This window comes from Leptidea sinapis, chromosome 16 (assembly GCF_905404315.1).
Source record: "Leptidea sinapis chromosome 16, ilLepSina1.1, whole genome shotgun sequence".
In the NCBI taxonomy this organism is placed as follows: domain Eukaryota; kingdom Metazoa; phylum Arthropoda; class Insecta; order Lepidoptera; family Pieridae; genus Leptidea; species Leptidea sinapis.
Window position 1 is genome coordinate 9,219,077 of NC_066280.1, and position 13,889 is coordinate 9,232,965.

Consider the following 13,889-nt stretch of genomic DNA (forward strand, 5'->3'; position numbering starts at 1 on the left):
ACCTTCCTTAAAGGCCGGCAACGCTCTTGTGATTCCTCTGGTGTTGCAAGAGAATGTGGGCGGCGGTGATCACTTAACACCAGGTGACCCGTACGCTCGTTTGTCCTCCTATTCAATAAAAAAAAAAAAAAGAACAAATTGTTTAAATATAAATTACTCTATATTGTATGCATCCGATAGAAATACGCTATATATACAACCAGTCCAAAATTAGTTTGAAATGAAATTGAATATATTATATGTCTTCGAATAGGTTTTATTAAAACTTGCTATACTTAGGTACATCAATTACTACACCTCGCAGGTAAGTAGCACTGATATTATCGTCAACACACCAGCCTTTTTAGGTACAAAGTTTCCTTAAACTTTGAACAAAACGCTTTTGGCAAGAAGAGCAATTTCCGCTTCAAGATTTCTCGTCGTCTAAAATATCTGATATTTTACTGTAGACGATTTTAATAAATTTATTAAGAGAGTCTGTGCTCCCTATAACTGTTTATATAATGGCTTAAAATGGCGAGCAGTACTACTTAAATACATTATCCCACACATACCTATGATTTATTTATTAGTGCAATACTCAGTCATTAATAATAATACTAACTATAGAAAAACACTTTTGAATAGTCAAGTATCAAAAAAATCGAAGTATTTTTTTTAAATTATCTATTCATAAAGCTGCATACTTGAAGCAAGATCAGCATAAAAATAGATTTTTAGAATATCATGGGGTTCTTATTCTTCTTCATACGGGCGCTTTCCGCAACTCGACGTCATATGCGTCTATTTTGCGAGCGAGGGTGGTAGAGGCTACTCCAACCAGCCAAGCTCCTCCAAGAAGTCACCCAACTTCTTAACGTCTCGGAAGACTTCCCGAAGAGCGCCTGGTGACCCCAGGTGCTTCGCCCTGTAGTTTGCCATCTCACTGCATTCCAGCAGGACGTGAGCGGCTGTTTCCTCTGCCCCCAGGCAACCTCTGCATAGAGGGCTGTCCGTGACACCTATATTAAAAAGATGCCAGTTAAAATTGCCGTGACCTGTGGCCGCACATAATATTAATCTTAGTTGACATCGATTAAGTTGTAAGATTTCCCTGGTAAAACACAAGTCGGCGCAAGTTAAAGCTGCTTTGGCTTTGCTGCATTCCTCATGGCTCAGTATTGATGATGTAGTGCTTTTATCTTTTGATTTAAGTGGTTCCTGAACCAACTATGTGGCAGAGAAAGGAAAGGCTCTGGTCCGACCGGTTGGGTCTCAGAACCCCTTCTAGCTAGTTGATCTGGCGCCTCGTTGCCCCTGACCCCACTGTGACCTTTGATCCACTGAAGTGTTAGGTTGTTGTTTTTGCCAGCCACCTTATTTAACCACCATATCATGGGGTTATGTTGGACCGCAGGGCTCGAGCTGGGCGTGCGCCAGTGCGGTGTGCGAGTGGACAACGTGGAGCTGCCGCGCTGGGCCGCCGACGCGCGCCTCTTCACGCTGGCGCATCGCCAGGCGCTGGAGGCGCCGCACGTGACGGAGCACCTGCCGCACTGGATCGACTTGGTGTTCGGGTACAAGCAGACGGGCCAGCACGCCATCGACGCCATCAACGTGTTCCCCGCCTGCGTGAGTATTGACGTGCCTGCAACTACTACTACGTTGGAGGCGCCGCACGTGACGGAGCACCTGCCGCACTGGATCGACCTGGTGTTCGGGTACAAGCAGACGGGCCAGCACGCCATCGACGCCATCAACGTGTTCCCCGCCTGCGTGAGTATTGACGTGCTTACAACTCGCCTAAGTCTTTTGTAAGGTGATGTATATGCTTTTACAACAAGATCCCAGAAAATGTTCAAAACAAAAATATTACGTTATTCAAAAGAAATGTTAAAAATTATTTTATAGTAACCTTTACGACACAGGTTACACGTATATATTATATTTATAATATAATAATATTGACGAAATAAAAACCTAAATTATTAATAAATGCATAAACCGTTTTTTCAAAACCCGTTGACGATTTAACAGTTTTTTCAACCTGTTATTATTGACAAAAATCAGTTAAATTAAATTAATTTTAAAACCTGCAATGGCATACCTCTAATAATATTTGCATACAATCAGACGTACTACGGGTTCGAGCCGTCAGCGCTAGAGGACGAGGTGGACCGCACCGCGGCGGAGGCCATGGTGCGTACGTACGGACAGGCGCCGCGGCAGCTGCTACGTACTCCGCACCCGCACAGGGCGCCCTCGCTCGCGGCGCACCTCACGCCGCAGGTACGTACACAACTACACAGCTTGGTAACGCCACTTTAATAATTAGAGGTGGTCGTTAAATCAATAAACTGTTTTTATTAACAGTTTTATATTCGTTAACGAATTAACTGTTTTTCTATATTATGATTAACATAATAAGCTAATAAATTCAATCAACGTCTTCGCCAGTAACTCGCAATAAATGAAGACATTTAATGCCTCACGAAAACAGTTTATTTCAAAACAGTTGACGAATTTGCGAACGAAAACGTTGAGTTAATATTATATTGACGAAATAAAAACCTAATAAAAATCTAAATTATTAATAAATGCATTAACCGATTTTTCAAAACCCATTGACGATTTAACAGTTTTTTCAACCTGTTGACTATTGACAAAAAACAGTTAACTTAATTTGAAAACCTTCAATGACACACCTCTAATATTTATATACACGCATAAGAAAACTTCACTATAGGCAGAACTGATTTAATAAAAAAAAAGTACTGCTACAAGTTACAAAGAAACACTGATAGCGAGTTGCATACGCAAGCAGCGCCATCTGCAGCAGTAACATTATGAGTAAAATCAATACACTACCCAATAATTAATATTGCTTAGTTTAATGATTAATTGTTATGTTGTATCTAATTAGATGAACGTAATATACATGTTTTGTATCTCTAAATCTATCATAATAGTTATTTATGCTGTGCAATAAGGGGTATTAAAACACGAATGTGGGTTCATCATAATAGTATCACATGAGTGTTTTAATACCTGATTATCAACAGTTGCATACAAAACTTTATCTACACCCATAATATGAATCCTCTAAAAGATTTTGAAGAATGGGTGGATGGTTATGATTTGTAAAGTGGCTTTGATTCAATTCAATTCGGCCCTGTTACACTGCGAGCAATATGATCTATTGTGATAGCCACTATTAACTATAGCTCACTGCTAACATTGATTCTTTTTATGAATTTTATTGTCTTTTGCCACTGCAATCTTACTAGCTGATGTATCTCAAACGGTTGAAGAATTGGACTTCCCAAAGAGATGCTACGTTTACGCATTAAAGGATCACATTCATATATATTAATATGCGTAAGTTTTCTCTACTTAGCACTAGTGCCTCATTCGCAGCCTTTTTGTCGAAGGCTTGGATTAAGGTTTTGGAATGGGTTAAGCCCGGAGTGTTGCTCCAGAGTTTAATGCACTCTTGTGAACATGATGTATCAAGGGTTGATTTAACAAGACTCCTTGGGACACCACAGAAGGGTTCGGGGCCAAATTGAGTGCATTTAGCACCACTTCTTGCAAGTTCGTCGGCGTATTCATTGCCTACGATCCCTGCATGTCCTGGAACCCAGAAAAAAAAATGGGTGTAGATAAAGTATTGATTATGATATATGCACCCCATCAACAATTTAAATAGCGATTGAATATTGGTGAGAGTTGTATTGAGTGAGTGTCGTGTTGTGTTGTGCAGCACGTGGGCGTGTACGCCGGCGTGACGGGCGTGCGCTGGGGCGAGTACTGCGGGTCGCCGCAGCTGGCGGGCGCGCGCGTGGTGCTGCGCCGCACGTACGCCAGTGCGGCCGCGCTGCTGCCGCTGCCGCCGCCGCACGCCCGCACCGTCGCCGTGTGTGCGGCCAACACGGCCACGCTCGCGCTGCACGGTCAGTGTCCCGACTCCGGCTGCACTTGTACACAGCTATTACAGTTATTTATTCAAATGAAAAAGTTACTCACTGAATAATTCCCTGATTGTGAAAACTTTTTTCACACTCGCGTTTATTAATTTACTAGCTGACCCGGCAAACGTTGTTTTGCCATATAAAGTATAATTCACGCGATAGTTTTATAAAATATTGCCTATATTATAGCCTGTACATCATTTTGTTCTATTGTCAATAATTTTTGCAGCGCACGCAAAAATAGGTTTTCGATTTTACACCTTGTGTTACAAAATAGCAATTTTATTACGGATCCCTAATTTTGAAAAAAACAACATAGCCTATAGCCTTCCTAGATAAATGGACTACCCATCACTGAAAGAATCATTCAAATCGGACCAGTAGTACCAGAGATTAGCGCGTTCAAACAAACAAACAAACAAACAAACAAACACTGCAGCTTTATAATATTAGTATAGATTTATTTCAAACTAGCTCACCCAACAAATGCTGTATTGCCAGATAAAGTAATAATCTAATTAGTTATTAATTTTAAACTTCTGTTTTAATTTGATTTCTAAACGACGAGAGACACATCAAAGGAAAAATAAAATAGTTGTTTTCATTGAATTCCGACCATATTCATATTTATTCACCTTTTTAACCTTCTCTGGACTTCAACAAATAATTCAAGACCAAAATTAGCAAAATCGGTGCAGCATTTCTCTTAGCAAGACTTTCTTTTAGCAAGACTAACGAACAGCAATTCATTTATATATATATAGATAGATAGGAAGACAAATAGTGTACAATAATTTTAAATAAAAGTCTAATAGTAAAAGTATAATATAAAGCTAATTAAAGATTCTCACAGATAGCAAATTATTAGTTTAAAATAGTTACGATCACTTAATAAGTTAATACTGTCAACGATAGTAGTAGATATAAATTTGCTCTAACAATTATTATCTCAAAGAATTCGTTACTCAACATCTGCCTGATCTATGCTACGCTTGTGCTTCTTATTAAAGTTGCTACTCACTCGCTACAAGTAGGACTTTTGCCTGAATTTTTGGATTTAGCTGGTGGTGTAAGTATAAGAGGATTGAAACGCAAAATACCAACACGGGTATTTAATTCTATCGATCTTAATAGCTCGGGAGAATCAATTAAATTGGAAGTATCTGTTAGTGATGTAAGCTAAGACCTATTCTGCACAAGCGTAGCATCGGCCAGGCAGATGTTGAGTAATGGATTCTTTGACATAAATGTTAGAGCATATTTATATCTATTACTATCGTTGACAGTATTTATAACATAAGTGATTGTCACTATTTTAGACTAGTAATTTGCTATCCGTGAGAATATTTAATTGGCTTTTGATGTGAAACATCTATAGGCGAGGGTAAGCCTGATTGTTGGCGTGGCGATAGATGTCGTGGCTTATGTAGGTACTTACTATAAGTATTCTGTTTTGAAATATTTTTTAATTTAAAATATTTCCATTTGATTTTTATTTTAATTATTTTTAAACAAGATTTTATTGATTTCTTTTATTTTATATATATATATATATATATAAAATATTTAAAAAATAAAATAAAAATAATATAATCAAAGATATATAATAATATATACCTATACATATTATAGTAATACACTAAAATATATATTATACCTACTACTATATAATTTATTCATAATTACTGCGTACTTTATTGTAGATGAGTCGCCAACATCAGCAAAGAACGGAAGCAATAGCTGGGAAGAGAAGACGGGTATCCTGTCGTGGGGTCACGGCGACGGCGCGGTCCGTCTGCGCACGCGCCGTGATCAGCCGCCCGACGTCGTATTCCACACGCCGCCGCTCGAGCAGGTACGTCGGGGCCGCCACATCCGAAGTGGTGGGCGTGTGGTAGTACTCATGCGGTCGTATTGTGACAGATCACGTGCGTGAGCACCTGGCGCGACAGCCGCTGGGGCGGCGCCTTGGGGCTGTCTGGTGGCGGCGTGTGCGTGCTGCGCGCCGCGGCCGGCGACGGCGCCGCGCGCGTGCGGGTGAGCGTGCGGCGGCTGCACGGCCACGCGGCGCCGCTCACGGACGTGGTCGCCGCGCCCGCCGTCACTCTGCTCGCGACCGCCAGCGACGACGGACTCATCGTGCTGTGGGACCTGCACGAGTGAGTACTGGGCGCTTTAATAGTACCTACCAATTCATATGTTCAAAGTACCCTTGAATATCGTTCTCAGGTTTGGAACCCTCAATGTGAGGTTCACATTAATAGACTCGAAAAAATTATGTAATAAATATGATACAGATATACTAGGATGCCGCAGTCGCTCGTCGTACCGCTTCGCTATGGCGTATATTTGAGCGAAGCTAGGTAAAATAAGTCTGTGTACAAAAACAAAACAAAATTAATCAAACAAGACTTGATATTAATTCAATCAAGTTGAAATTCAAAATTCTGTCTCGACAATAACCTAGAAAATTTCGAAAGCTTTCTATGAGTTCAATTTTTTTTTTAAATCTATCGAGAAATGGCCGAACAAACAACAACACAGAAATCAATTGGATTCACCTTGTGGCAGCTCTGCTCAGCTTCGCTTCGCTCAATAATAGGATGTAAAAAGCATTACATAATACCTTTACAAATAAGGCTTCAAATAGCTGATACAGTTTTTTACTCTTAATTACTTCACTCTAAATTAATATCACAAATTGATATCATAGCGTCCAATAACTACACCAACAAAATGTACAATATACGTTCCACATTGCAATACTAATTACAGGCAACATTCATATTTAATAAGGTGTCCAAAAGCGATAAATCAGATATTAGTTGTCTTGCCTGATTTCGATCTATTCATTACGTTATCAAACGCGTTAAGAAGTAGACTGACGAGGCATTAGATGAGAAATAATAAATACTTGAATACTATTTACATTCATTTTGTCTCCATATTTGTAACACGCTTATAGTTTCTTATGTGTGAAAACTGTCAATAGTAAATAGATGTATTCTTTTTTAACCCATTTATGTTATGTAATACTGTTTGTCCTCCTAATAAAATAATAGTTATTTATGCAACTGTTGTGTAATTTTTGTATTTCAACACGAATATGGGTTTATCATATGATAATAGTATCGCATGAGTGTTTTAATACCTAATTATCAACAGTTGCATACAAGACTTTATCTACAGTCTATACACATAATATGAATGCTCTATAATAGATTCTGACACAGTTAGCTTACTGGTAACATTAAAAATGCCAATCCTTATAACCATTACATCATCCAAACGAGTGTTGCAATGTTGTACTGAATTTCATTACAACACTCGTTTGGATGATGTAATGGTTATTAGGACATTGTGTTTAAATGTTGGCAATAAGCTAACTGTTTTAGAATCTTTAATAGAGGATTAAAAGCATGGGTGTAGACAACATAAATAAAATCTACAATAGTTGGCGTCAGTAGGTGTCTTATCGTGTGCCGTGTCCGCAGCCTGACGTTCATCCGCACGTTGCCTAACCGCGACATGTCGCGCGTGCGCCTGCTGGCCGTGAGCCCCACGCTCGCCGACGTGGCCAGCGTGCACGAGCCCAGCCCACAGACGACCAACGACGCGCACGTGCTCGACTACGAGACCGACGACACATACAAGTACCAGTCGCTGATCCGAGTGCACACCGTCAATGGCAGATTTGTGGGTGAGTCACTGACAATCCTGACTAATTGTAGGAAAAATAAACATGTAACCAACCGACGTTTATATATTTTAGTTTCGTTTAGAAGAAAGGCAAAAATACAAGCATACCAGTGGGAGGCACGTTTGCACAGGATGCCGAATAGATTATGGATACCACAATGGCGCCTATTTCTGTCGTGAAGCAGTATTTTTTTTTTATTATTTTATTTGGGGAGCTTACAGCAACATTTACAATATAAACAATAGTAAACATAATTCGAAAAGCCATTTACAAGCTTCCACATATAGAAAGAAATTTGCTTAGTCTAACTAATAATATATAATAATAGAATAACTATAGATTTAGGATAGAAACACTTATACATACACAGATATAAAGATACACTTATGATACATTTTTTGATTTCGTAAAATCATTTGCGATCGCACTTTTTATGTTTTTTATACTACAACTAAAAAGTTCAAATCGGCTATACATATTGAACAGTTTGGTGACGCGTGGTATGTAACTGTTTATTCTATATTGAGAATGACTGGTAGGTACGTAAAGTAAATCATGCTTTCTTAATGTTCGATTTGGAGTTCGTAACGCAATCATGCTGAGGAGTTCAGGACAATCCACCACACTTTGGGCTATTTTTACAAGAAACCTAATATCAGTCGCGTCTCTTCTAAGCTGGAGTGGTAACAGATGAAATTTCTGACAGCGCTGAGGGTATTCAACTCTATGTACTCTAAATTTATAGTAGAGAAAACGAGTGAATTTCTTCTGAATCTTTTCTATATTCTTAATATATGTGGCATAACAAGGGTTCCATATTTCAGACGCGTATTCTAAGTGGGTTCGCACATAAGCACAGTAAAGAACTTTCAACGTTTTCATCTGCTTGAAGTCCTGAGATGACCGGGCAACAAATCCTAATGCTTTGAATGCTTTCTCAGTTATATCATTAATATGTTCACTAAATGTGAACTTGGTGTCAAATGTATCACCTAGATCTCTGATCGTATTAACACGAGATATATTTTGGCTTTTAATCTCATAGTGAAACTGAATGGGTTCCTGTTTGCGAGTAAAAGTTAAAAAAAAGCATTTCGCAACATTAAGGTCCAATCTATTGAGAGCACAATACTTGTTCTATTCTCAAAAGATCTCCTTGTAGATGAAAAGCATCGCTAGTGGATACAATAGATTTAAAGACCTTCATATCGTCAGCAAAAAGTAGAAATTTAGAATGATGAAAACAAATATTGATATCGTTTATAAATATTACAAATAAAAGAGGCCCCAATACCCCTTGAGGTACTCCAGATGGAATTTCAACCCAGGTCGATGAATACCCATTTAAAACTACTGACTGGGATCTATTGTGGACATATGACGTGAACCAACGGTAAAGATCCCCATGAATATCATAGTAATTTGGAAGCATTATATTGTTTCGGTCTGAAGGGCGCCGTAGCTAGTGAAATTACTCGCCAAATGAGGCGTCTCGTAACGGCGATGTAACGTCTTATATCTCAATGTGACGAGCGCAGTTGTAGTGCCGCTTAGAATTTTTTGGTTTTTCAAGAATCCTGACCGGCACTGCATTGTAATGGACAGGGCGTATCAATTACCATCAGCTAAACGCCCTGGTCGTTTCGTCTCTTATTAAAGATTCTGAAATAGTTAGCTTACTGCTAACATTGAAAAAGCCAGTCCTAGTAACCATTACGTCATCCAAACGAGTGTTATAATGTTGTACTGAATTTCATTACAACACTCGTTTAGATGATGTAATGGTTATTAGGACATTGTGTTTAAATGTTGACAATAAGCTAACTGTTTTAGAATCTTTAATAGAGGATTCATATTATGGGTGTATATAAAGTCTTGTGTGCAACTCTTGATAATTAGGTATTAAAACACTCATGTGATACTATTATAAGCCCACATTGTGTTTTAATACCCCTTATTACACAACAGTTGCATAAATAAGTATAATGTGACTTCCTGTACTGCTCTTGCAGTGATCTCGTAGTCTTAGTGTGTGTCGCGTGTCGCAGGCAGTGTGCGCGAGCGCGAGGCGGTGACGTGCGTGCGGTACTCGGGCGGCAGCGAGGGTGCGCACGTCAACTGCCTGGCGGCCGGGCTCCGCTCGGGGGCGGTGCGGCTGTACTCCTCGTGGGAGCTGCGCCCCCTGGCCGCGCTGCCGCCGCCCCACGCCGGCAGCCCCGCACCGCCGCTGCTCAGGTGACCCTCACACATGTACATTAAGGCTATGGTCTCCTATTTTACGCCGTACGCGACGTCTAGTTACGCCGCACGCTGCGTCACATTGCTTCCTATATAAATGTACTATTGTGGTCTCTTTCACACGACGATGCTGGCGTGTTGACGCCGTACGCGGCATCCGAACTTCGAACCATTGCAGCGTGAAGGTCGTGTCACACAAAGGTTTGATAAAGGAAAAGAGGAGTTGTTAGTTATAGTAGTAGTAGTTAGTTGTTCAGGAAAATCTTATAACTAGTGTATGATAAAAGTGAAAAGAATCATAAAAACAATATTCATAAGTATCAATGTTAGCTCGCAAGTAGCCACTGAGCCACCTGCGTCTCGCCAGACGTATTGACCGCCGACGCTGTGCGTTGCGTCCAGACGTTGGAAGCCACAGAATTGAACGTTGACGCTAACGCCAGACGCCGCGTTCGCCATAAAATAGGAGACCATAGCCTAAAGAGGATGTAAATACTACGTAATAAGAGGCAAGACTGCCTAAGTAAAAATTCAAATTTAGTTTAGTATGAAACGTGCAGTCATTTGACATATTATGTTTGCAATAGTAATTACATTATGGCGATATACTATAATACGGCTAAGTTTGAAAGCGAACGGATGCTTTAAACGTAGTGGATCTCCGTTTTTTACAAGATTATAGCCGTCACCTATCAATCTATCAACCACAGCATATTTCATACAATCACTTTTTTCTTAGTGTCGCTAGGCTGATGTATATTCTCTGGTTATTTGACACAGGAGTGAGTTACCCAAGTAGCTTGCATAATGGTAAGTGAGCACCGCCGCCAATGCTCAGAAGATTCACACGGGCATTACCGACGTGTAGGTATAGCCGTATCATATCGACCTGCAAACATCGCATGATAGTAATACCGTAGTTTGGTTGGATGTGAGGGGCTTCCTTGAGAATCGCACTCTAGGAGAACACCATACATTCAGTTGACGATAGGAATAGGATAGGATAGTGTTTGATTTTGTGTCGAGTGTATATGAGATGTGATCTCAATCTTCTTGATAAATAAATGACACACTGCCATAAGGAGATGGGGCGTGGTGCTGACGTCAGCTCTAGGTATTCACTTCTAATACCTAGGTACCGATTGTAAAGTGACAGTTGGTTTGAGTATGATGTTATCCATACCTATAGTAACTATTTATATAACACATTACTCTAAAAACATATTACCATCTGAACTCAAAGAAAGAGTCACCTATTTTCATAAGACATTGTTGAACGGAAATCAGCCATGCTAATAAACTTATTAACTAATGATTATAACATCGGCATCAACTTAAATTATCATTCTCACTCATTGGATGTTTCGCGTCCCTCCACGCACAACCAAACCATCGAATGACCACTCTTACGTGGAGTTTCAAGGACGATAGGATATAATTACATTAAAATATTGCGTAGACCACCTAAAAGGCTGTAAACGCTCCTATGATTCCTCTGATATTTCAGGAGAATGTGGGCGATGGTGATCACTTTTTTTAAATGGATAACTTTAAGGAAGGTGTACGCGCTTTTTTTAAAGGTACCCATGTCGTATCATCCCGGAAATACCGCACAAGGAAGCTCATTGCAAACCGCACTGTGGAGGACACATCCAGATGGTGGGGATAATATCCTAACTTGTGACGTGTCGTGGTGGAATTCGGCTGCAGGAATCAGGTGAAACAGCTCTTCGGAACACTCCCCGTAATAAATGCGGTGGAAGACACACAACGAAGCGGATCAGCCGTTCTCATTTTTAGTTTTCCTTCCATTGGCTGACGTGAATGATAAGTATAATAAAGTTTGTGATATGCAGGCTGGCGTACAGCTGGGGGAACGAGCTGCTGTTCGCGAGCTACGGGGACGGCACCGTGGCCGCCTGGGAGAGCGCCGAGCCGGGCTCCAAGCCCGCGCCCCTGCGGATCATTCCCGCACTCGCCCTGCTGTGACCCGCTCGGCCCGCTCATCGTGGTCATTCATGACATACAAACTACATATCCAGCTACTTGTTTCATTCGGAAGAATAAAAAAATATTTTTTCAGCTACTTAATCGAAATTAAAGGCCTGTTACATAGTAGACTAGTAACGAAGCGAATGATTAATTAATGAATATTCGTTTATATGAATATTCATTTGACGAATTTGTGCATACGAGTAGTAGGAAGATCACTTTGTCATTCTTCAGTTCCGTCTCACATGTAAATATAAAAAAAATGTTTTTTATAATACCAGACATTAAAAGCTTCATTAGGTAACTAAGTTTTTAATGCAAATGTTATTTAAGTTATTTATGCAACTGTTGTATAATAAGGGGTATTAAAACACGAATGTGGGTTTATTACATATACACGAGGCGAATCCGAGTGTGATAATAGTATCACATAAGTGTTTTAGTACGAATTATCAACAGTTTCAAACAAGACTTAATCTACACCCATAATATGAATCCTCTATAAAAGATTCTGGAACAGTATAACTATTACATCATCCAAAGGAGTGTTGTAATGTTGTACTGAATTTCATTACAACACTCGTTTGGATGATGTAATGGTTATTAAGACATTGGGTGTTTTAATATTGGCAATAAGCTAACTGTTTTAGAATATATAATAGAGGATTTAAAGCATGGGTGTAGATAAAATATTTTACATTGCTGTAACTTTGTATAACTTTTGTTCAACAAATATTTAAAAAATAAATCTTTATAATTGATATAATATTTGCCTTTATTGCATAAATAAACAGCAATAATATTTATTAATTACATTATATTATTTATAGCAGCTGAAAACTAGAGAAAATAATAAAACCTACATTTTATGTGAACAAATAGATTCACAGCTGGAAATCCCGGTGACTCATAAACTTCCGAAAATAGTGATGGGGTAAATGTTGTATCTTAGCGTCTCTAATGGATCCAGATGAGGAGCTAAAATAAAATAATAACAAAACTGGTCAGCTGCCAGAAAGCTATGGAAATAATCTTATTAAATTAAAATAAATAGAAATAAAGCCTTATTTTAACCTGGCGATGGAATGACCATGTCTTCTAAATATAAGTAGATAAACCTATGCGCAGCTTTACTCTCATATTGTGAAACAGGACGTAAATGTTGTTAATGCTCGGATAACAGGACGATTAAAGAGATTGTATAATAAATAGGTGCTGTCGTAACTTTAACAAAAAAGTTGATTGAAAATTATTATTCTCATTGAATTTAAGTTTAAAGTAAGGAATGGTGCCAATTGATTAGTATTCTACGTAATTTAGTATTATTACGTAAAAATAAACAAAACTTGAGACAAAAGTTAAACGGTATTAACATTTTATTAATACATAAATATTAGGCAGGCTATTAAGTCAATCCCTTGTCCAGTTATTTTTTAATCTGTGAAACTGGTCACAGGATGATGCAACCTACATAATATTAGAACCAAAAGTTGGAACATGAGAGCTAGAAATGACTACTTAAATTATCAACTAGAGAGCCCAGGGAGGCTGTGATACAATCTTATGCATTCGCAAGTGATTCGTCACATGCTTGAGCTCTCCTAGCCAGGATAAGTCAATATCTTGAGATAAATTAACTAATTTAATACAAACTTAAGACTGTTTGCCTTATATATTAAAAGCAATAATATTAGCACGTCTTCCTGAATAATATTATAATCCAACTATTTTAATGAAAATTAGCTTAGGAATAATATATTTATAAATGTGAATTGTAAATATTATTATAATTATCAGAGGCATTATAGTTTTAGATATTTTAAACTGTCTATTAATTGTTGATGTTTCGAGAAATATTATACATGTTAAAGTAATAATATGTTTGAAGAATATCTGGTAGGTATTTATCCTTGTCGAAATTTTGACAATAATAATATAATGCAAACTACTGTTATTTTGTTACATACTTTATTTGATACTTGGAGAAATAAATTTTACAATTAATTATA

The 13,889-nt window shown here is 38.6% G+C and overlaps 1 protein-coding gene across 1 annotated transcript; it reads left to right on the forward strand.

The window, feature by feature from the left end:
• Positions 1–1,628: 1,628 nt before the first annotated feature.
• On the forward strand, positions 1,629–13,889 carry LOC126968667 (lysosomal-trafficking regulator-like). The gene is made up of 8 exons (XM_050813700.1): positions 1,629–1,755; positions 2,113–2,268; positions 3,743–3,932; positions 5,654–5,805; positions 5,874–6,109; positions 7,445–7,650; positions 9,699–9,885; positions 11,745–13,889. The coding sequence occupies exons 2-8, from the start codon at positions 2,176–2,178 to the stop codon at positions 11,875–11,877; spliced, it is 1,197 nt and encodes a 398-aa protein (XP_050669657.1). The 5' UTR covers positions 1,629–1,755; positions 2,113–2,175; the 3' UTR covers positions 11,878–13,889.